This window comes from Phoxinus phoxinus (assembly GCF_949152265.1).
Source record: "Phoxinus phoxinus genome assembly, chromosome: 21".
In the NCBI taxonomy this organism is placed as follows: Eukaryota; Metazoa; Chordata; class Actinopteri; order Cypriniformes; family Leuciscidae; genus Phoxinus; species Phoxinus phoxinus.
In genome coordinates this window covers 24134880-24160549 of record NC_136896.1, presented here as the reverse complement: position 1 = coordinate 24160549, position 25670 = coordinate 24134880, and the positions used below count along the sequence as shown (strand labels likewise).

The window sequence follows — 25670 nt, the reverse complement described above, 5'->3', positions numbered from 1 at the left end:
GATGAGCTATTAGTAAAAGGAAGAATTCATAACTTTGCTATTTTAACATTTTTAGGAATAAATATTTGATCTTTGGAAAATGCAATTGTTCAAACTAGATTAACTGTTTAAACAAAAAGTGAACATTTATTAATTAATTAATTCATTTCTTATGATCTTTTTTTAATTGTTTCCAAAATCAGTCTTTGGGGAGTGTTAAAAATGCATTTCTACTTGCAGTGGCTGCTTTTCTCAAAAGTCAATAGACATGGGGAAAATTCCAGAGAATGGCATGTGTTGCCAAAAGTGATCTTTTTTTCTCACATTGATAGTGAGTGTGTTTGTACCCCAAGCTCAAACTCTGAGTAGGCAGAAAGAGGAGGAAGAAGAATAAACCTCTTTCATTCAAAACTATCGAGCGTCTTGTCACCTACATGACCCCTCGTAATACAGCCCGGGATTGAGTAAACCTTACTCCAGTTTATCATATACAGTAGCTGTATATTTAATGTATTCTCAGTGTGCATTTATCTATACCAAAGTACATTTCTTGAGACAAATGCTTTTACAGTCTTAGGCAATCAAGTGCTATTAAGCAGAGCATGAGAAGTAGGCTGCATATTCAGAAAAGCATAATATACTTTTCAGTATGCATAGAATACCTGGATAATCTGCTACATTTGTGAAAATACATACTATTTAAATGTAGATAGGCTATACTGTTAAATGATCCTGTTCAATTTACTTGAAAAAATAACTAGCAGAATCGGTTGCCAGAAATTGCATGAAAAAAATACTTTGACAATGTTTCCAGTATGGAAACATTGGTATTTTGGTGGTATACTGATGGTATATTGGTGCTAAAAAAACTACCATAACAATATTTCATACCAAAATCTGCTTTTTATAAAGGGGCTACATGTACAAATTTTCATGTTTTAGTCGCTTTTTTATTGCCAATGTGTGAACAGCTTGTAACGAAACCTAAAAAAAAGAGGTGGTGCTTGAAAACATGTAGATTGATTTTTATGTGAAAGACTCGTGGCGTTTTTTTTCTGGGAAAATAAAAAAAGATGTGATTTTTAAGCGCACATCCGTTCTGCACATAAAACTAATGCTTACACAATGTGCAGGAATAATGCCTAAAGAGCTATTCTGTACTGTAATGTCTGTAAAAAGGAATGTCTACGTCTATGGAAAAAAATCACTGAAGAATCCCATTAGAGGAAAGTTTTGAAAAAGACTCAAATATACCCTATTCATTCTTTTTCTCACGTGAATAGGGTCACAATTTTAACCTTCAGATATCACCATGAAAATTATTGAGCTGATTACTTGCATCAAGACAAACAAAAAATGTATTACAAGTTTTTTTTTAATTGTTTGTTATCATGGGCAAACAAAGCATAATCTAATTATACATGTGCTAATTTGCATAAATACCACAACAGATCTTAACATTGGGTATAGCCAGGTGAAAATGTCTTGTTAAATCTTGTTGACATATAACAGTAAAAGACTTAATTTTAAGGTTGGAATGTAACCCATTTAGGCTACCCACGAGCATAAATACAAAGAGGTAAGAAGTACTTAAACCAGCCTTTATTAATTATTATTGCAGAGATGGGGTTTGGGGCTGGGTCCGTGCTCCGTGGGACTGTTTCTGGGGGTTCACTTGACTTTTTATTTTACCTACCTTTTGTCTTCTGCATTCTCCTTACCCTTGTCTCCTGTTCTTCCCTCAGACTCATCCCCCAGAAACCCACGGACCCAGCCCCAAACCCCATCTCTGCAATAATAATAGCCTACTGGTTTAAAGGGGTGGTAAAGTGCCATTTTCACAAGATGTAAAATAAATCTCTGATGTCCCCAGAGAGTGTGTGTGAAGTTTTAGCACAAAATACCCCACAGATATTTTTATATAGCATGTTAAATTTGCAGAGGTGGAAAGTCCAGGGGTCAGAAAGTAAAAGTCCTGCCATATGTTTATTCCACCCATGAACTCAAGTCAGCTGATTTCACTAATTAGTTCTATCTCCTGGCTGAAAAACTGTGCTAATTAGCAAATCCAGGTGATTGGAACAAAATACTGAGGAGGACTTTTACTTTCTGAACCTGGACTTTCCACCTCTGTAAATTTGTCACTTTATGAGGGTTTGCAAAAACGCACCGTTTTGTGTCTGGCCCTTTAAATGCAAATGAGCTGCTGCAGAGGGCGGGGTTTCAAAAGCTCGTGTGTTAGCAGCTGTGATTACCTCACGCAGACACACTAAAATGACTTTAATGTTAAAACGTCAGACAAAGATGGAGAGACTTAAGAAGAAGTGACAACGTAGAATGAAACAGGACGTCTCTGAATGGTTAGTTGATGAATTTATGTTGCAGATGTGGAGTTAACTATCTGCAATTAAGATATTCTGTCATGGTAATCTATAAATCGCTCTTATAGGAACTGTTGTGAGATGCACACAGAGTGACTTTCTATTGCATGTGAAAAGATGGATGCTAAAGTTTGAGCTGACTCACAAATGTATCAACAACTGTTCCTCTTCTCAACATGGACTGCGTGTTCCCGGGGGCGGGGTTTATGTACATTTTAGGGTTGCTGATGTCCTCAGTAAACAAAGTAAAGAGTTCTTGCACATAGTCCATCACGTTCATCATTATGACAATCAATTTGGTCACAATGTGTGCCGCGCTGTCTTCGTCTTAGACAACAGATATACTAAACCTTCTTGCCCAGTTTTGTCTGGGAACGGTCAATGGATCACATCAACCTATTGGAGATACGTGCATTTTTTTGGCCTTAAGACATTTCTGTCCTGTTCTGCTGGGCCGCCGTGTGCTTGTACATTCGGACAACACGTCAATGTTCTTAAATCTGAACCACCAGGAGGACACAAGGCCGGAGAGCTTGTTGCGGCTCACTCACAATATCCTCGACTTCTACGGTTTGCATCATTGAGGGCTGTTTATCTGCCAGAGGTAGTCAATCAGATTGAAGATTCTCTGTCCAGGAATTGGATACGTCCTGGAGAGTGGAGGCTCCACCTGGATGTAGTTCAGGACATTTGGCAGGAGTTCTGTATGGCGGAGGTAGATCTATTTGCTTTGGAAAACACAACTCACTGCACGTTGTGGTTTGCCCAGATAGAGGCGTCCAGTCTATCGAGGCGACACACGATTGGCCAGATTGTCTTCTCTATGCTTTTCCTCCGATTCCTCTGTTGTGGTAGACACTTCACAGGATTTCTCAGGGCAGACACAAGTTACTTCTGATAGTGCCACGGTGGCTGTCCAAACCACAGATTCCTTTGTTCCTAACCTTGACCAAAGCAGCTTCCTTTCAGGAGGGATCTGCTATCCCAGCTAGACAGGGTAGCTAAGAAAGGTCCCCCTCTATCTAAGCAGAGGCTGTCACAATGGGTTGTTGAGGTTATTGCTTTGGCCTAAGGCTCTGGAACTCATGCCTGGGACCATCACTTGCCATTCCACTAGGGTTTTGTCCTCTTCATGGACTGTGTTTAGGGGTGTTTCACGCACTGCTTTCCGAGAAATCCTTTTTTATAGGAATTTATGGGTCATCCACTAATATAACACTGTCTCTGGCGGTCAGGAGGAATGAACCATGGTTCTGTGAATTCTTATTAAGTACTTTATGAGATTTGCTCTGAAGGGTGCAATAAAAAAAAGTTTAGGGTCCAAATCTCACTATTGACTTGTTGCTTATTAGCATAGATAGGATATTTGCTGTTTATTAGTACTTACAGTATAAAGCACATATTAATGCCTTATTTTGCATGACCTTATTTTACATTCCTAATCCTACCCAATACCTAAATGCAACAACTACATTACTAACTATTAATAAGTAGTAATTATGAGTTTATTGAGGCAAAAGTCATAGTAATAGTTAGTAATGAGAATTGAACCATAATCTAAAGTGTGACCACAATTCATTCTAATCACTAAACATTAACTATATAACATAAAATAAAAAGCTATTTAAAACCCCAAAAGTGAATGATGACAAAAAATAAGAAGAAACAAAACTGTTTAAATAAAATATAAATGTGTAACGCAGGGACTTCTGAAAGTGCTTTCACTGTTTTTCACTGTTAATTCATAATTTTATACTTGTGAAAACCATAAATTTGTCAGTATTTTACAGTTAGATAAACCTTTACATTTTTTCACTGTATAACCTTAAACGTTTTTACTATAGTATTTGGTTACAGTTTATTGTTCCGCTTTAAACAAGTAACTTTGCAACTACGTTAACTATTGCTCTCATTTGATTAGTTGACTGTATAAGACTGTTTGAGGGCCAGAGTTAGTCAAATAAGTTGACGTAAAGTCTATAGAAAGTTTGTTGCGGACCATCACAAGTGTTAGCAGATATTAACCAGACAATCTACAAATACTCTGCTAGTTGACATAGCATAACTAGTTACTTATAAAAAGAAAATCTAAAGTGGACCATCTAAATAAAGTGTTACCCGGAATTTTTCCCCGTAAAAATTACAAACTTTTTTTTACAGTGAGCACACTGTCAGTATCTGTGTTCTTTTAGTGCGAGCTGAAAATTAAGCCTTTGGACTATTATAGAAAGGAAGAGATAGTGATTCTCATAGGGAAATAGTAATTCTGACATATTTTTGCTGGATTGAAAGTTCCAGTCCTGAATGGTGATAAACCGTCTTTCAGTCATGCTAAAATACATAATTTTGTAACAGCTATGACATGAAACACCTATTCAGCCATTGTGTTACACCTTAGCATCCATAGGACCAACTATTATCCTTAGTTTACACATTATATGACTTTGCTAAGAAAAATTTCATGTTTTCCTTAACATTTTTATTATGTAGTAAACATTTCATCAAAGCAATAAGGCACTTGTGGATTATTGTGACTAGTCACAATGCAGCACAACCTCTCATGGTGTTACTGAAATAAACATAGTACCAGTAAAATAATTAATACAGAACAATTTTATTAATTTCCTCAAGGTTCCTTTATACACATTTGGGCTTGTGTACAATTGGTGGAGAAAGGTGCATTACAATACCAAGACAAAGAAAGAGAGCAATAGAAAGGGACAGAAAGAGTGAGAAGAGAAAGTGAAGGTGGGGAGATATACAGGGCAAGTCCATGTTGAGCCTATAGATGGCCACAATCAAACTGGCCAATGAAAAAGAGGGAGAATTTGGAACTCCTGTGGGACCTTAACAATTAGAATACCCAGAAGACACCTCTCGTGTTTGGCATTATGTTGCATTAAATACAGAATACAGTGTCAAAAATGTATACAACTAATAAATGCTTTTCAGAAGGCAACCAATTACCAGTCAGGCCATACAGTAAATCTCATTCCCTTTCTTTTTAGTTTCTTTAATGTAAAAATGGTCACGTTTACATTCAGCATGCAGGTTGTTTAAAAGTACAGCATAACAAACGGTACATTTTCATGTAATGCATTTGCAGAAAATATAACAAACAACTACCGTTCTGGTTTAGAAATATATAGAACACAATATGAAACATGTTTTAGGGGAAGCTGAAAAGGATTATATAAATATTAGTATTGTGTCCATAAACAATTATCTTGCTTTAACTTGGTCATCTCAATTATTGGAACATTCCAGGAGCATCTGTGTGATGTGCTGTCAATCACCACAGAAAATTATTTGAACTTTGATTGTATAATAAAGAAAAAAGATGTGTTGAGTTAGATACTTAAAACTGAAGTTATAAGTTCAACAGAAGTTGAATATAGAACCAACTGAACCTTTTTTTTAAGAGTGCAATTGATTTCTATTAACATTTCCATCATACAAACACATCTAGAAAATTATGTGATGCTGGTTATAGAGCTTAAGTTGCACCTGGAATTAATTCACCCTATCTATTTTCTAAATGCATGTTATAGATATTATTGTGAACAATTCATCAATGCATATGTTCTATTTTTTAATTGATCTAGTAATGTTTAATCAAAATGACCTTCTGGTGACAACTTCTTTGCAACTTAAAAAGTAGTATAGTGGTAAAACTCCCTCAGAAATACTGTAGCATTGACTTTTTAATCATTAACACTCTCAAAAGACAGATGCGATGAATAGTTGAGTCTGATCAGTGGTCCTACATCAATGTTCTGGATACCCTTGTTGTCCCCTCCCCCTCTATACCGCTTTTAGCCTTTCTAAACGGCTATATTTACCCTCCAGGCCGATCATGCTTGCACTCTTGTTCCGACACACACCCACACACACACACACACACACCCACGCGCACACACACACGTCTGGTTCACTATCTTTGTAAGGGACTCTCCATAGATGTTATGTTTTTTATACTGTACATTCTGTAACTGTATATTCTGTCCCCTTACACTAACCCTACCCCTAAACCTTCTGCAGTTTTACATTTTCAAAAAAACTAATTCTGTATGATTTATAAGCTTGTTTTGTTATGGGACCACGGTGACACAAGTCCCCATGAGTCTGTGTGCAATCAGGTTGAAGTCCCCACCGGGATAGAAAAACATGCACGCACACACACACCCACACAAACACACATACACAAAGTGCACAAGTGACAATTTGGAACAAAGGCATGTCAGGCAATCAAATGTGGTTTGGCTCCAGTTACAATAACTCTAGAATCTGTGTGAATTGATTTTAAGATGATACAAGAAATAGAGAAATAGTCTGGCACAAGCGAGCAAGAGTATGGTGGATGGTGAGAGATTTGTGGAGAAGTGCTGCCTTGTGTTAAACATAAAAAGATAAAAATGTAAGGCATAGTGTGACAAGTGTTCTGAAAGAAAGGAGCTTAATAACATAAGGATATAAGCTGTGGTAGCCAGCAGGTTGCTATAGTAATAAATGTGTGTAAATGTAATGCACTACAAGCTCAACTTGCACAGCAACTACACACACACACACACACACACACACACACACACACACACACACACACACACACACGCGCACCCTTCTTCATCCTTTTTCCATTACCTTCTGTGGAAAACCAATTCTAAGTAATATTTTCATTGCAAAGGCATTCTTGGTGAAAATAAATGAAAGTCACTCAAAAATCGAACAATCAAAATGAAAATGTGTCAACAAAATAAAGCACAGAGTGGTCGGATATATAAAAAGTGTAAGGAAATGAAAAACAAAGATAAAGCAGCAACATAGAGAAAAATCATAATATGTCAAAGGAAAAGTAATTTCTTTGCTATCTCATATCATCTCTTTAAATCTTCCTGCCATAAAGTCAGTCTTTTATATGCAGGCAACCAGTAGCTCTGTGGTGGTGATATTAGACACTCTCCTTAAAGTGATTAAAGGAGTAGCTGACCCAAACAGTTACTCAAGACTTTCCTCCATAGAACATAAAAGGAGACGTTTAGTAGAATGTTTTTGCACTGCTCTTTTCCATTCAAAAGAAGCATACTGTGACCAGCAACCTCCAAAATGGGCAAAGAAAACACCATCATAATACCATCAGTATTACAATACTTTGCATATTATGATAGTTAAGAACTACAGTGAAATATTATCAGCAAATAATGACCAAAATTTTGGTCCGTTACTCACATAAAGAGTAAAGTCATTCTACTTTAGATACTTTTAATGGTGCTTTTTGTCATTTTTGAAGCTTGACAGTCCCTGGTCACCTTTCACTTTTATTGTACAACCATTCTGCTAAACTTCTCCTTATGTGTTCCACTGAAAATCATGAATAAACATCAACAGTATTTTCACGTATGCGTGCGGACTATGATTAAAGTGAGTGATAACTATAGAAAAAATGGGTAACTTGATATGCACTGCTACAATAGCAAACCGTCCAATCCATCACAAGTCTATGCTGGGAAAGTTCCCGCAGTGTGGAAACTAATCAGCATTGCGCTATCTGCTGGTAGCTCGTGGTATTGCACCCTAGCGATTTAACCGTCCCGCGTCTCAGAAACACTGCTCACTCATAACCCCTTCTGAGTACTGATGTTCAGCACACTTATAGTGAACGGATGTTTAAACTCAGTCTACCTCTGTATACCTCTGAAATATATATACACTGCAGGGTTATTAAATCACGCAACACAAATGTAGACGGATATGAATGGGAGATATGAATAACTTATGCGAAGATATTTATCAGCAAATGTGGTGTTATTAATCAGTGCACCTTTTTAAAAGAATGCTGTGTTGATAAAGTGGCATAGAAAGGCTAATTCACTTCTTAATTGAAGGCAAAGCTCAGTGAATGCAAACATCAATCAGGTTTCAACTACAGTACTGTGGCACATCTTTAAAACCTGACCAAACGACAACCCTTTCGGTCCAATGCAAACAAATAAAAAGTTATGGTAAAAAGAAAGTGTAAACACAAGAAAAACATTCGAATTCGAAACTTCAGCCCCAGGACACGTGCCGGAAGCCACTGCGGTTGAGGCCTGGCTCAGCCCGGCTCGCACTTGCCCTGATGGGAAGGATATCAGAGGAGGGGTTGGGGTTCTGAGACTGTTTCCTCCTAGTCCAGTTTCACTCCAGGCTTCTCTGTGTTGAGGAGGTGAAGGCTGTCGTCTATGAGAAAACTACGAGAATGAAAAAAAAAACAAGGAAAAAAGATTTTCAAAGTTGTAAATATAACAAAGATTGTTTGACAAGAAATTACTTTTTCAGTCTTTCATGTTTAATTTAAGACGCTACTTGGCATTTATTTATTGAAGCTTGTTTCTGCCACGGAATAAAACAATTTAAAAGTTAATTCCGACTTTTTATCTCACAATTCTGACTTCTTTTCTCACAATTGCAAAACATAATCTCACAATTGCATGATATAAAGTCAGAATTGCATGATATAAAGTCAGAATGGCGAGTTATAAGTCAGATTAGCGTGATATAAACTCGCAATTTTGACTTTTTTTCTCTCAATTGGGAGTTTACATTTTGCAATTCTGACTTTATAATTTGCAATTGTGAGTTTATATCTCGCAATTCTGACGTTATAACTCGTAAAGCAATTCAGACAATTCAGAATTCAGACTGAGAGAAAAGTCACTTTTTATTTTTTATTCAGTGGTGGAAACAAGCTTTCATACTTCTTTGAAATTGTTAGTAAAATTAACAAGCATTAATTTTCTTGTTTTTGGCGTTTCCATCCAGCATTTTTTATTGTGATATCCTGAAATTTGCATAAAAATAGGTGGATGGAAACATGGATAGTGTAGTTTAATATGGGGGTAAAAATTATTATCTGTAATTTAAGGAAATCAAACAATCAAAATGAAAATTTGTCAACAAAATAAAGCACCAAAGTGATCGGACATATATAAAAAGTATGCTATAAAATCCATGTCAAAGAATATTTTTCTCATATCATGCCAGTCATTAACTCTTCTTTTCATAAAGATCAAATCAGTCTTTAATAATCATGGCAGGCAAGAATTATGGTGGTGATACTAGTCATTCAACACTGAACTGACTTCAGCCGAACAATACCACTATTGTCTTTTTTAGAGCTGCTGTACCGCAGAATTTAATTCTGTTTAGATCATAGATAATTACTTCCCTGTTTATTATTGTAAAGCTGCTTTGTAACAATCGCTTTGTATAAAGCAGTTTTTTTAGAATTAACCTAATGGTACGAAACTTTGTAACGGTTTTGGCACTTGCTGTGTGAAAAATTAAATAAAAATCATGGACATTATTTGAAAGGGTTAAAATGGTCCTGAAAAAAATAGTCACACTTGTATTGTTCACGGTCACAAATGACTGCATTGGAAATTAATGGGATTTCATCTTTTGGAAACTTTGGTACAGACTCTTACTGAAAGCTCTTTCTTTTAGATAACAACCAGACACAATACCTGTAGAAGAGGAAGTGGACGGGCACGGTGCTGAGGTGCCAGACGGCATGAGCGTCTAGAACCCAGAAGAGTGGAGGGAAATCCAGCAGCTCCAGCAGGGCAAGGCCATGCAGTAAAAGCACCACCATACCACACTTCCACCAGTACGGCAAAATCTTCCGGTTCAGCCAACACCAGCACAGCCACCAAAACAGGTTTATCATGCCTGTGATAGAAGCACAAGGTCAGAGGAAAGACACATGGGTTAGAAACTAATACCTATTGGTTTCCCATTACGGTTTGAATCTTGTTTTTAAAGTATTACATAATGTAAAGCTGGTTTTGCAGACTCATTCATTTTGTTATTAATATATATATTTTTTTGGATTGCATCCATCAGGCTTCAAATAAAAATATATATAAATTAAATGAAATTTTTGTTGAAGAGAATTTAACTGGATTTCCAAAATAGGCATTATAATAGGGTTATGTTATACATAAACACATTTCAGAATGATTTAAGTCACACTGTCCACTTATTTTGGAAACACTGCCATTTAACAGTTAACACCTTTTTTCACAAATATCATATTTGTATGGTGTTTATTAATGCATAGTTTATCACACCGAGCTGAAGCGACCAATCTTTGTTATTAACATGTATCCGGGAAAAGGTGAAATAACAACATAAACAGTGCATATGTAATAAAACAAATAATTGCATTCAGTAATAACAAATATTGTGAACTGTTTTCACTTTTCATTCTGATTATTTTATTTGGAAAAAAATGTTTATGTGTAAAGATGTATGGTGTAATTTAATGATATCAGTGCTTTGGCAATATAAAGCTTGCAAATAAAGCTACTTGAATCTGAATCTAAAATGTCAAGTAAAAACCTTTTTGTATTTACCCAGACCTATTTACACAACACTGAGTGTGTTTACACACAACATAATGCTTAAAAATGATCCAAAATGAGCACCCTGTAAAAAACTTATTTTAAGGTTTGTATGCAAATATCAAAATAACACTGCAAAAAAACAGTACATGTTTACATGAGGTTTTGAAATGATAGATCTACTAGATTACAGTGTTCAATAAATTGACTGAGCATTAATTAAATTAAATATGAAACCACATTCAAAACCCATTTTTCTGAATGGAAAAAAATATTTAAAATTATAGGTCTTGACTTGATTTAATTCATTTCTTTTATTATTTTAATTCGATTTTATTCAGTGAGAATTGATAGGTTGTGAAAACCACCTATTTGATTCCAGAATTGAATAAAATAGCTGAATGTAAGTTTGCAGTGGATTGTGGAAAACTACTCCCCTGATTTTTTATTTGGAACGATGTACACTGATGAATCATTCACAATAAGACCATACATATTTATTAAGATCATTTATTAAAGTGCCTCTATTATGCTATTTTAAAGGTTCCTAATTTAGTTTTGGAGGTCTCCTACAATAGGTTTACATGCATCCAAGGTAAAAGAACCCCACTTGAATTCATATCATCTCTTTTTTTTACAGTCTAAAATGGTTTGATAAAGGATCAGGTCTCTCTTAACCCCTCCTTTCCAAGAGCCTACTCTGCTCTGATTGGTCAGATGGCCCAGTCTGTTGTGATTGGTCTACTGCTTACAGCGTGTGTGAGAAATAAAATGGCCATTATCATATCTAAATTTCAGCACCGGAGACTTCCTCAGCGCTTGATAGACAGTGAATCGAACAGTAACAATGGCATTGCTTTACCATATCAATTTGAGCCCGAGTCTTCATCTTTTGGAAGTGCATGCAAAGTGGATTTGCTTTCGCAGCGCAGAAAACGGCGTCCCCTCAACATGTCGACAAAACGAACCTAACTCTTCTAGGCCACTCACACCATTTTTACATGACCTTAGACGTTATTAGCATATCATAATCACTGTAAAATCATGCATGTCAACACACTTACTGTGGTATTCACAACACCTTACCTATAGTGGCATTGGCAGCCATGTTGTACCCATAGTCAAAACTGACGAAGGTCAGATATGACACATGAGACGTGAAGGCCAGAATGAGCAGAACTCCCACCATACTGGAAATTGCAGGCCTACGCAAGCCCAGAGTCCTGAAACACAAATATTAATCCTCGAATCACCATCATAAACAGAGCTCAACAGCACTGCATATTGTCAATCGACCGTTTATGAGCATTTCCTGTTCACACACCTGACGCAGCACAAGTAGATAGAGTAGAGGATGACAGCTGATGCACAGAAGTAGTCCATCTTCTATTAAACAAAGACAGAAAAAATCTATCAATGCTTTGGACAAATATTTTTTTGTCATTAATGTTAATAAAAAATGTTTAGAATTTGTCTTTGAATCATTTTTTAAAAGGTTACCTCTGTTAGATAGGTGTCTCTCGTGTGGAACACTGTAGACCAGAACCATGCATTCAGCGAAATCTGCACAGAGACACAAACATGGCTGAGCACCACTTACATTTACAGTGGGGTCCACTGTATCAATTATATATCATGAATTTCAGAATGTCTTGGTATTAGACCGCAGCACTGGAGATGACATGAACAAAACTGATCATGTGATCCAGCATGATTTCCTAATGTTCCAAAGAGGATCTGACCATCTGTACAACATGATCAGAGTCACCGGATCAACATCACTAATTTGATTAGTGACATAGAAATAATGAAAAATCCTAATATTTCCCCACTTATTTACGCCATTAACATTTAAAAATTAATTAATGAAATAAAAGTCAAATATTACATTTTCAGTGCGGTTTCAGACTTTTTGATTCCTCTTTTTTGTATGCAGAGGTGTAGAATAGGGATGGAAATTGTAAGGAATTTAATGATACTGGTTCCGGCGGTTTATTGCAGCCTGTTACAACAAATCCCTTCAGTCAAAAAAGCTTTTAGTGATAATTTGCTTATAATTATGACAAAGGATTTGCTTAGCTTAAGGAGCTTGTTACAACTGAGCCCTGGATCCTACACTATTCTTTTAGTATTTGAGAGTACTAAAAATGGTTTGTTAAGAATAACTGGTCCTAAATATATGTTACAAGCCTTTAAGTTCCCCTGTAGTCAATAATTGTATTCTTTAAAACTAATCTTTGATCACCAAAATTACATATTTAAATCTTTTTTTCCATGCCTTAAAATACCTTGAATGTAATTCTACACCATTGCCTCATTTAGTATACGCGGTTCTATGAATATGCAAATGAGCCCCACCTCCACTCACTCCACTCCACTCGTTGACGATCACACGTTGACCTGATTGGTTACAAGGTAGTTTGTGATGTCAGAAAAACACCAGTGATTTCAAACCAGGTTTTTGAGACTGTTTGGTTCAGTTTTAAGGAGAAATTACTCAGCAATGGGGTTGACTTACAAATTTGTACACGGTCAATTTGTGTCTTAAAGCATATTAAAAACACCACATAGACATATAAACAACATTAAAAGCTTGTTTTTCACCACAGGGGGACTTTTAATACGACATAACACAGTAACAATTCAAAAGTAATGTATTATGGACCAGTGTGTAAGTCAACACCCATTTCGACCAATTTAGTGAGTCGTCAGACTAATTCAAACTAATATCTCATGAATTTGAAAATGATTTTTGAATCATTTTGACATTAATTGAACAAGCTCATGCAAATGCAATTACAATAGTTATGCTGCATGTTTGTTTTTGCATGCAACCAGTGAGAACATCACAATAGGAAGACACGTTATCTATTTACTGTCTAATTCCACACCACTAGTGCTGCTCGATTAATTGTATTTCAATCATCATCATGTTAATAAAACATAATTTATAGTGCAGCCCAACGCACCACCCACTATTTCTCCCCCATTACACTGAATAGTGCAGGAAACAGAGCAAGAATGCAGAAATTCTGGAATCATTCATGGAAATCATTGTCATTCAGTTGCAGCATATTTGGCAAAAAATTAAACTAGTTATGAATAAGAACTGGTTCTGGGTACTAGTGCAGACACTGTCTCACCAGAGAGAAGGCGGTGATGGTGTGGTACATGGGGCTCTGACGAGGGACGGCGCTTCGGTATCTCAGCAGCATCAGCAGACACGCCAGACCATTGAGCAGAGACGCCAGCGCAGACGCAGGCTCCTCAAAACACAGGAAACGGGTAAATGGCCACTAGACAAAGACACAAAAAGGAAAAAAGATGTAGAATCAAGGTAAAAAGTACAGATTTCAATGATGATGATCACTAAAATTGGTCACCTTTCACATTGGTTGACATTCTGACACTGACCTTCCCGTGAAACTGTGGTACACTGTATCCCTCTGCCTGGTACAGACCCACGGTGGTCCACATGCACTGATACCTGCAGTCATCACGACACGTCCAGCCTGAAACATCACGGACTTCAAATCATCCATTGCACAGGAAAGGTTTCAGGACAACATATTTTGACATGTAAATCAAGTAAATCTGACATTTCGTAAAATTACAATAATAACCAACCAAATCTCACCAAAAGGTTTACTATACACACAATTAGTCTGAAGTCTGAACACAGACTAATTAACATTATGACAAATTCTGTCGATTTAGCTTAACTCTCATTCCTGCATAATAATCAGAACTGTGCCGCCGTACCAGCAGGAACAATGATATTACAAACTTAGTGCCGGTCACGTTGGAAGTTATTCCTTCAATACAATTTATTATATGGCATACTTCCACTAGAACAGGGGTACGCCAATTATTGTTTTAAAACATTTTAAATATACAATCTGTCTCCCTATCCAGCAATGGGTTCTTGGTCTAACATGGTTAAAGACCCCTACATTAAAAGTTATCTTCCCTGACATAAGAGAATGCAGTGCTGATTCTGGAAGTATCTTCATTCATTTATCCCATAGATATTTTAAAATAGTCTTTGTTAAAGAATTATAATATGAGCCAGTAATCAAGCCAATCAGATACGAGGTGAATCACAACACTACAAACTTTGATTTGAAGCAAACAAGTTTTTGAAAATCGGACAAAAATACAGCGTACTAAACGGGTTTAGCCAGGGAAATAACATACAATTCAAAAATTGATTTAGGAATATAAAACTACTTATAATAAACTATTTTGTTTATTGCAAAATATGCACATATATACTGTATATAGTAGTCAACATTTGAAGTTCATCAAAGTTGTCATATGACAAGAACGGGAATTGTTCAAAAATCATGTATAACCTTCATGAAAGGTTTTGATCCACTGAATTTTCAGCATCATAACTCCAGTCTTCAGTCAGACTCACATCATGATCCTTCAGAAATTATTCTAATATGCTGATTTGCAGTTCAAGAAACATTTCTTATTAATATCAACGTTAAAAACAGTTGTTCTGCTTCATATTTTTAAAATTGTGTTTTGACAATTTATTTGAATTATTGACTGATGACAGACAAGAGAATAAATTAATATAAAAGGTACATTTGAAATATGACAGTCATAGACATATGAATAATATATAGATATTGAATTGCCTATATTTTAATTGAAGATATATCTTAACAGCAACGGTATGAATTCAATCTGAATGTTTTTACTCGATTAGCTTATAGGTTGAATGAATAGCAAAGATGTCTAAAATGCACATCGAACTGAATAAAAACCCTGATGAAAATAATAATAAAAAATACATTTTGAAAAGTGCCGCTAAGGTCTTTCTGTGCCAATTCTTCTTATTCCACTGATCTATTTTTATCTTTTCACTTAAAAATAAAAACAAAATTTTAACTAATCCACAAATAAAAAGATGAATGTGTCCACTAGTTGTATTAGTCATTTCATTATGTGATTTTTGCATTTTCTTTTGTTAAATATTGCTATTTAGAATTAATTTATTTTATTTCAGTTTTAGTTTTTAATTATCTCCAGTTAATTATTTTAGTGATTCAACTTATTTCAGTATATTGCCAAAGCAATATTTCACAATTTTGTTTAGTTAAAGTTAACAAATATTTATATTTTATTCCAATGATCAGAAATTGTTTTAACAGTTTTAATTGGCGATAATAAAACTGAATCCCTCATTAAAAACTGGGCACTAAAGAAATTGTCATTCAATTTAACAGAAGGTCAAAGATCACTATTTTCCAGAAATACAAATTAGATCAGTAACCTCACGGTTTCAGCTGACTAAATCTTAAAAATTTGATATTAAGATAAAATTGCAAAATTAAGAAGAGCATAGTCTTCTTCAAAATTAAGGTGTGTGTGTGGGGATCATCTGATCTTCTTTCAAAAGTAAAAGTAAAAAAACCTTCATTGATTGATTGAAAAAACTTCAATCAGCCTAAGGTCGTTGGCTGTTCCTAGCTAGTTTAACTGGTCTACCAGCCTGCTGGTTTAGTTTAACTGGTCTCCAGCATGACAAAACCCCTCTAAAGTGCCCAAAACCCCTTTTGGTCGTAATTTGCATATTTTCATAAATACTCATATCAAGATGTACATTAAATACTGTTCAATAAAATGGGTCCATGAATAATTTACTATACAAATTCTTAATTTAATTGATAAAAAAATATGACATATTTTCTATTGAGATTTGCAGTTTGCAGAACACTCAAATAGGTTAGTGGTGTTCCCCAACACGAATAGGTTAGTATAGTACCTGTAATAGACGGTGGGCCGAGGGGAGATTTCGTGTTTTCGGACGATCTGTGGTGATGGATAACCCAGTTTTTTATAAGTAACCGCTACGCTTTTCAACAAAGCAAATAAAAATTGTTGCCACTCACATACTTTGCACATAACTATAATATCGGTAACTTTCTCCAAATTATTTTCCCGGCGAATAGAGCAAGCAGCTACGTGTGGGGTCCGACCTTCATGACGTATTTGTTGCCTTCATCCAATAGCGTGCGTGGAAAACTGTCGGTGTTGATGACGCGGTTGTCAACAAACTAGCGCGTTTCGCGCCCAGGAAAAATTTAACTTGTTAACTAACTATACTTATGCTACATATCCAGTTTGACACAAAATGTGAATGTAGGGGGAACGTTGTCTATTCTTACCGTTTTTATTTTATGTAACCATCTTTTGTCATAAAATCGTCCCCTTGGAATTATAAGGTTCTGTCTGACATTTTTGTAAAAATTAAGTTATTCACATATTCTTATTCTGTGACCACTTCTTTACATTATGTGATGTTTTTTTTAAGTTGTGTACATTTTGAACTTTTTATTTAGAAAAAAAAAGGTTCTTTCTACACAGTCGAATGGAATGCAAAAACTTTAAAGCTCAAAATCGCAAAACCAATCAGAATGCAGATAGAACCTTATAATTCCAAGGTGGCAATATGTCCTGTCAGTTCTTTCTAATCTTTAATAAATACACCGTTCTGATTTCACACATTTGATATATGGTATTGCTTGGAAAACACGTCATAAAAATGAGCCAGACAATTCTCCCTTTTCCCGCTTTTTCATGTTTATTGGAAAGAAATGTCAAAACATGAAGTGCTGCATGCATGTATTTGAAGATAATAGACCCACCATTCCCTTCACAGACATAAGTTGGGAGAAATTCATTAAATCGGCAAAGAGGCAGTACAGGCATACAAATTGCAAAGCCAGGAACCTACAAACCAGTTAGTCAAACCAGCTAACACTGGCTACCACAGGGAGTGCTACAGCCATTTCACAAATATCACGAAGATAAAACACGCACAAAAGAGAAGAGAGGCAGTTTTAGTTGAAGAAACTGCAAAGAAAGGTTGGTATTATATTGTATAGACACACAGTGCAGTATAGACAGTAGTATGGTTTACAGTAATATAAATATGCAATGTTTTAGCAGTAGCCTTATAAGATATACATTTAAGATTTGTATACACAGAAATGTGACACATACCCAGTGTGTGTGTGTGTATGTATGTGTGTGTGTGTAATATATATATATATATATATATATATACACACACACACACACACACACGTGCAGTGTAGTAAAAGTATAAGAGTAATACAAATAATATAGATATATACAGTGATCCAGACATTCCTCCTCCTGTAAATCATGGCTGGAAGATGGTAGGAGATTTCTACGGAGTGGACTGGATGACACTTCCGCCAGCTCCAGAGGCCATACTGGAACTTGTGCACTGCTCGTGTAAAAAAAAACCAAATTGTGTTAAGGGTAGATGCACATGTAAAAAAGTAACTAAGAAATGCAATTAATTACTTTTTAAGGGAGTAACGCAATATTGTAATGCATTACTTTTAAAAGTAACTTTCCCCAACACTGGTTACTAGTTAGCCAGTTCAAAATAAAGTGGGCTAACCATGTTCCGTACACTTTCCGCCTTTCACTGCACGCCAGCGACCACTCCTCCGTTGCTGAAAGTTAATTTAAAGTTTAAACTGGGGCGGCAGTGGTTCATGTAGGTTGTCTACAAACCGAAAGATTGGTGGTTCAATCCCCGGTTCCACCTGACCAAGTGTCGAGGTGTCCATGAGCAAGACACCTAACCCCAGCTGCTCCCGACGAGCTGGATGGCGCCTTGCATGGCTGACACCGCCGTCGGTGTATGAATGTGTGAGTGAATGGGTGAATGTGAGGCAATGTAAAGCGCTTTGGTGGCCATTGGGTCTGTGAAAGCGCTATATAAATGCAGTCCATTTACCATTAAAGTTAATAATAACATAAGCTACTTTTTATGAAAAGTTGGCAACGAAATAACACTGTCAATTGAGTTAATGTTTAGATTGTTAGATAGTTAAAATATTCAATTAATGTAACAAGTTACGTTTACATTAATTTAATTGACCCTTTAAGAATATAAACACCATCACTGCACGCAGGATGATATAGGCAAACAGCGCCTGTGCTGACAGTCACCTGAGAGTGGCGACAAACAGTCATCGCCCGCGCAATCGTTTAAATTCCCCATTTCAAAGCATTGAATAAACAAAAAGGTAATATATTTAACAATTTGTGATAACATTATATTCATTTAATAAAGACTGTAATACTAAGAAAAGCATAAATGTTATTTATTCAGCGATCGGCGGTAAAAGTTCATCTGTACGGAACATCGTTGTTGTACGGAACATGGTTAGTCTACGTTACCCTACTTAAAACGACACTAACGAGACGCTTACATACGTTTGAACAAAACAGTGTACACAACAAACATTTTATATAGATATTATATTCTAATTAAATGTACTTACAATTACACAGAATGTCCTTGGCGATGGTCAATGTGCTGTTCGTGTCTGACAGCTGAATCCGTGTAACAGCTGTTCTAAATAAACTACACCTGATTGGTTAATAAAAATCATATGTCAGTATCTTGCCGCGCTATTGGTTTGACTGATATAGTAGGCAACCGCGTTTGCCTGCATATTTACGGGGACATTTTAGCATTTCGGGGGAAAATGTGCAATAAATGGGAGTGGCAACACTTTTCATATCGTTGAGAATAAAACAACCGTCCTAACTTTACAAATTCAGGTTCTCCCTCCATGGGGATCATCCATTTCGAAAAGTAAAGCAGATACGGACCCTCGGCCCACCGTCTATAAGTGCCATGTATGGAGGTTGAGCGGACTGGAATCCGCGCAGTCGGGCCCCCGTGCAGTTCGTCCGGACACATTGTTTGACGCAGTCGCGGTAGACGGGCTCTTTGTCCCCCTGAGAGGCGCTCGCTGGAGCGGACAGGAGAAACACCGCGGCCGCTAGAAACATCAGGCGCGTCATGCTGCTGTCAGTCCGTCCGGTCATAAGGCACAACAGTGCAACATCAGGCCATTACAGCGAGTCTAGTGAGAGTCTCATTGACCGAGCATGACAGTATTCTCCGCCACAGTGTCTTTTGTCTTCAGTTATAAATAAGCACCTTTCATTCGCTGCCCGGACAACAAGTTTCATAGACACATCACAAGCGAAATGTTACATTTCACTTAAAGACAAACCCGGAAGTGCAAAATCAGCGCGCATGCGCATGTCTCTCACTTTCTCTCTTGCACACTACTCAAATTAATGAATGATCACAATCGAAAATTATTACATTCATTTAAAAAGATAGATTTGTTACAATTAAAAAGCATGATTGTTTATATATTGTATATAATAATTGTGTAGCTCTGCAGAAAACAAAAAAAAAAACATTAATTTTACAAATAATATGCACAATACTGGTTGTTGGTTACACTGCAAATAGTTGTATAAATGTCGAGAGAACCAGAGATAACACTGAATATTTGTATTTTATACATTAATTTGTCGAACTGAAGGAGCATTTAAAATGAACTACTGAAGACGAAATGGTTATTAAAATAGTGTATAAATAAAACGGGGTACTAAAACATAAAATAAATGCTCAGGATATAGATATACATTTTATGTAAAAAACAAAAACTCATGTCACATATCAACTACCATAATACAGAAGGATAATACCAGTATTGTTTCTTCATAAAAGGACAATGTTCTTTAAGTGCAATCCTTAACTTATAAACCGTGACCCCCAAAAATGCCTGGAATAATCTTTGAAAACATTATTTTCTCAGGGATATTAGGATCACAGGGGGAAAAGAACACCCCACAAACATGACCTAAAATATTTATAAACATTTTAATTGACAGCAAATGAGCCCAAAATCTAAATCTGTGCAAACCTGTATTTTCCATACCAAAAATACTGGCAGACTATGCAGCAATACACTCAGTTCTCCTGTTTTTGCGATCTTCACCAACATAATGCATTATAATTTATAATAAAAGGCAGATGAAGATACTCACACAATATCTTCAATAACACTGTTTTATTGAAAACTGTATTTGGCAACATTTTCATGAATCAAATATCAATTATTTGACAGAAAACAGGGCAACAACAGTAATAAAGTACTTGACCATATGGATGCCATCTTATGCTTTAAATAGTTTGTCTTAATAAGGGTTTAACACCTCACTCATCTGTAGCTGTAAATAATAATTAATTAGAATTATAAAAAAATTATTAAATAAATAATTAACATTGGTATGTTTTGCATAAGACGTCAATATCAGGGGTTAGGCTAGATGATCAGAACTGTAGATATCATAACCTAGTATTTTCTGTCTGTGGTTCTATAACTATCTTGTGTTCCATCAAACATAAATATGACTGGCATATAAATAGCTTTTTCAGTTAGGATCCACATGTAAAGAAAGGTACAAAATATTATATGAATTTTAAATAAATACATAATTCAAAATAAATTATATTTTGTTGAGAAAAATGATGCTTGTCACAACTATTGATATTCATCATTCGGGGCCACGACACTGGCAACAAAACAAAAATCTAAATTTCACTGATCAAATGAAAAAGTTCTATGTGATTGAAACTATTTTCAGATAATCTTTTTCAATCATTTATAAACCAAAGAACAATGGGCTCAAAATATCTCTATAATGACAAATGTGATGAGCTACACCATGTTCAAGCATAAACGCATTTGTGCAATTTAAGATTCCGAGGATCTGCGTATCTCTTCCCGCATTTATCGCAGATGTACTGCTTCCCCCCTCCGTGGACGTGGCGTTTGTGAGTTCGCAGGTGACTACCTTGACTGAAACACTTGCCACAATACTCACAATTGTACGGCTTCTCGCCGGTGTGGACCCTCTGGTGCAGCTTGAGACTGTTCGTATTGTTAAACCACTTATCGCAGTAATTGCAGCCGAAGGGTTTCTCTCCCGAGTGAGTGCGTCCGTGTGAAATGAGGCTGCTCTGCTGACTGAAGCTCTTCCCACACTCCTTGCAGCTGAAAGGTTTTTCCCCCGTGTGGATCCGTTTGTGGATTTTCAGATTGACAGCCTGGCGGAAGGTCTTGCCACACAGGTCACAGCTAAACGGCCGCTGGTCCGTGTGGATGCGCTCGTGGTTTTTTAGGTTGACGGCGTGGCGGAACGCCTTCCCGCAAGACACACAGGAGTACGGTTTCTGACCCGTGTGGATGAGTTGATGCGTTTTTAGCGTGATGGCCCGTGTGAAGCTTTTCTGACATATTGAACATCGAAACTCCTTTTCGCCTGTATGGGTGAGTTGGTGCCTGGCAAGATTTTGAGCAATGTTGAATCTTTTTCCGCAAACGTTGCAGCTGAACGGCTTTTCGCCCGTGTGGATTATTTCGTGGGTTTTGAGGTGCGCGGCTTTCCCAAAGCATTTGCTGCAGACTTTACAAACAAATGGCTTCTCTCCTGAGTGGACTCGATGGTGGTCAGACAGACTCTGTTTGTGGGCGAAAGCCTTGCCACAGAGAACACAGCCGAAGGGCTTTTCTCCAGTGTGAATGCGCTGATGTGATTTGAGGTTGCTTTGAGAAGAGAAACTCTTGCCGCACTCGGAACAAATAAAGGATCTCTTTCCAAAGAGAGTAACAGCGTCTTGAGGATCTTCACTGCTGTCTTCTTGCAGAACAGATGCCACTCTGTCTTCTGAAGAAGCGTTTAAGTGACCTGACAGGAGAGCAATCAATATCTGTTTATTACAGCAAAAAATATTTTGCCACTTTGCCATATAAATATCAGATCAGTCAGAATGTAATGGATTCATTAGATTGATAACTTTTGGACCGATTAATTAGACAGACTGTCTCATTCATTTGTAAATGAACATTATTTACGTACCACTACTGATGGACTTCAAGTCAACTTTTCCAAATTCATTTCTGATCGTCACAGCCAACGTCAGTGGGGATTCTGGACGGTCTTCTGTGGCCTCATCAGACTGCGAGAATAAAGTAGTTATGTAATTAATGAATCATAAAATAGCAGAGCAATTCAGTGACTTTTCTCTTTTAGACTTAAAACCGTTTCTGTTTCATGGTTTTATGAAAATGTATTGTTGAATAAGTTAGAAGCAAAATTTGACCCACAAATAAATATTCAAATATAGTGCATAAAGAGTGAATCAAACGCACTACTTTTTTTTTCAGGATATTCTTCAAGAAAAGTTATTTTTGTGTTCCACAGATCATAAGGTGTAAGGATTACTAAATGATGACTGAATTTTTCATTTATTTTTTGGTGAACTGTTCTTGTAAACCAAGCTAAAGCCAATCTAATGAGCTACAGAGCAAAAGTTAAAAGACCAAATAGTCTAAATTTATAAAAAGGAAGAGTCTCACTCTGCTGCCACCTTTTAAAGAAGCATTGCAGATTCAGGCTGTCGATTGTCTTTTTAATTGGAAAGTGAACATTTATTCACAGTATATATAAAAAAACATTCTGGAGAAATATTTATGTTTAATTAATAATGTTGTTTTGTTAGAAAAAGAAAATGTAGGTTTCATAAATTTGACTGTTTTTGAGCAGCATCAGCACCAGTTACATTCCATTCATACTAATGGAGGTTATTATCAGTTCATATGTTCTTGTAAACTCATAATGATACATTCAAATATAAATTGTTATGCATATTGAAAAAATAAATTGTTCTTGCACCACAGAGGTTTTGCTGTAGTTCTTGTAATATTTGAAATTTCAAAGAATTTCTCAACTTTTTTTATTATTTAAAAGGGGGGAAATGTAGTAATCCCATATTATTAACACATTAGCATTCAAAACTTTAATATTCACTAATTAATAAGAAGATACAATATGGTTTTAGTGAAAAAGAATTACATTATGAATGTTTTATAAGCTCACACCAGATCAAAACTGACCCGAAAATACAAAAGGTGTACATTTTTTAATGCATTAGGAGGGTTAAGTGTACATAAAGAACATGTACATCAGGCCCAACCAACTTGTGGACTAGAGGTTAAATCTGACCTGTTTGAAATGTTCTGTGCCTTATGTGAGGTTGATTACTTTTCTTACTTTTTAAATTGTATATATATATATATATATATATATATTATAAAATATATCATGTCTCCTAAGTAAGACTGTAACACTGTGATCTGTGGTGAATTGCTCAGTGCATTTCAACTGTCAGGCATTGTTTAAAATCAGTGTGGCACATTTGATTATGCCAAATAATTCCCCAAAAAATGACATTTAGACAAATGAAATGTCTGTTTCAACTACAACAGAATGACAGGTACTTGTGTGTACCAAATACTGGTGTGTTTATTATGCAACACGACTGTAAGCACAGTGAAGGGGTGGTAGTTAATATATGGTAGTAAACAAATGTTATAGAACAGTGTTCGGTTGATAATAGATTTCCGTTGATAAAATATTCTGGCTCGCCCACATGCCCTTATTTTTACATTTTGGTAAATAGCCTTGATGTACATGTTGTTCAGTTTACCTCATTTCTTGTTCTTGTCTCCAGGATTCTTGCACTTCCATCATAAGAATGTTCCTCTTCTAAAATGTACAAATGACATCAATTTTACAACAACAAAAAAATATATATTAAGTGATACACCCACTTGACAGAAATGTAATAATACTTTATGCCTATGGAGACAGAATGTGATTTCTTACCAAGTCCTCCAACAGACAGAATGTTCAAGATACTGCCGGGACGTTTTGCCCTCTTGCCTGAAAATGTTTTACACTCCAGGTCCAACAGAAACTTGGTTTCATCAACGAGTTTGATTATTTTCCCAAGAGCCTCGTTGCCCAATACTTCCATGACTGATGCAAACTGCTTCTGAAAGAATAAATAATTACAAATTACTAGTGATAGACCAATACCAGCTGATTAATTAGGCACTATTTGGACATTTTTAAAGATTTTTTGTTAGTCTTACTACTAACTACTACTTAGTCAGTTTCAAAATCTTCAGCCTTGTCAATTGATTTTTGAAAAAATATGTTTAGTTTTTATCTAAAACAAGTTCCAACAATAATAGAACAATTCCAACAACTTGTATTTGTTATTTGCTATTATCAAACTGCATTGTCTGTATGTACAGAAGCTTGTTTCTGCCACAGAGTAAAAAATAAATAAATATATAAATATATATATATATATATATATATATATATATATATATATATATATATATATATATATATATAAAAGGTATTGCGACTTCACAAACAGTTTTTTTCTTGCAATTCCAAGTTGATATCTCACAATTCTGACTTTTTTCTCACAATTCTGAGAAAAAAAAGAGTCAGAACTGTGAGATATAAACTCGCAATTCTGAGAAGAAAATATTTTGTGAGATAAGTCTCAAGAACCCTTTTTAATTTTGTTACTCTGTGGTGAAAAAAAAAAAAAAACTATTTTGATCAAAGATTACAAAGGCATTTTTTTTAAAATAATGATGTCCGTGGGTAAATAATTTGTATTAAACACATTATATCCCGCAAGAAAGAAACCTTTGATATGGTGATGGTGCGTTCATCTGCTTTGACTTGCGCTAACTGCGCACTGATCTTTATACTATGTGCACACATGCGCTTATATGGCTTTGAACGCGTCGCATGTTTAAGGTTACAGGCCGCAGATCTCCAAACAACATCATCTTACAATCTCACCATTCTCTCCTCCTTTCCCCTCTTCATTCTTGACCCAGTCTCCTCGTCTTCACACTGATCGCTGGTAATATCACTAACGATAACGTTAAATGACAGTCTCTCCTCTTCCATTAGTTTGTACATTTCAGCGATCGCGGCGTGAACTAACGCCTCCACCACTGACGCCAGATGCGTCTGTAACGCAACACAGCGAGACATTCTGCCTGAAACTAAAACTTACTTAGAGCTCATTAAAGTGAGAAAACGATTGTAAACATACTTTAGGAAACAGTGGGCTTACTGGGCTGTAGTACACGGAAGTACAACATCGTGCGACAATTACAAT

At 36.0% G+C, this 25670-nt stretch overlaps 2 protein-coding genes across 7 annotated transcripts; both read right to left on the bottom strand.

Annotated features, from left to right (window-relative positions):
* Positions 1 to 4955: 4955 nt before the first annotated feature.
* Positions 4956 to 19865, bottom strand: pgap3 (post-GPI attachment to proteins phospholipase 3). 5 transcript variants are annotated; one of them, XR_013795818.1, is made up of 10 exons: positions 19354 to 19827; positions 16521 to 16567; positions 14156 to 14253; positions 13885 to 14037; positions 12242 to 12304; positions 12066 to 12127; positions 11828 to 11964; positions 9863 to 10067; positions 6948 to 8587; positions 4956 to 6913 (listed from the first exon to the last, which is right to left on the bottom strand). XR_013795818.1 is itself a non-coding variant. In XM_079596422.1 (8 exons), the coding sequence occupies exons 1-8, from the start codon at positions 19634 to 19636 to the stop codon at positions 8524 to 8526; spliced, it is 990 nt and encodes a 329-aa protein (XP_079452548.1). In that variant the 5' UTR covers positions 19637 to 19865; the 3' UTR covers positions 4956 to 8523. The 5 variants fall into 5 exon arrangements, 1 of the variants encoding a protein (XP_079452548.1); XR_013795817.1 differs by lacking the exon at positions 16521 to 16567 and having other exon boundaries at positions 19429 to 19865; XR_013795819.1 differs by lacking the exon at positions 16521 to 16567 and having other exon boundaries at positions 19418 to 19827.
* Positions 19866 to 20667: 802 nt separating this feature from the next.
* On the bottom strand, positions 20668 to 25662 carry LOC306990000 (uncharacterized protein). Of its 2 annotated transcripts, none has more exons than XM_079596167.1 (5): positions 25346 to 25662; positions 24341 to 24509; positions 24162 to 24220; positions 22532 to 22631; positions 20668 to 22360 (listed from the first exon to the last, which is right to left on the bottom strand). In XM_079596167.1, exons 1-5 carry the CDS (start codon positions 25541 to 25543, stop codon positions 21342 to 21344), a joined length of 1545 nt encoding a protein of 514 aa, XP_079452293.1. In that variant the 5' UTR covers positions 25544 to 25662; the 3' UTR covers positions 20668 to 21341. The 2 variants fall into 2 exon arrangements, with proteins under 2 accessions (XP_079452293.1, XP_079452294.1); XM_079596168.1 differs by having other exon boundaries at positions 24341 to 24506.
* Between the last annotated feature and the right edge of the window lie 8 nt (positions 25663 to 25670).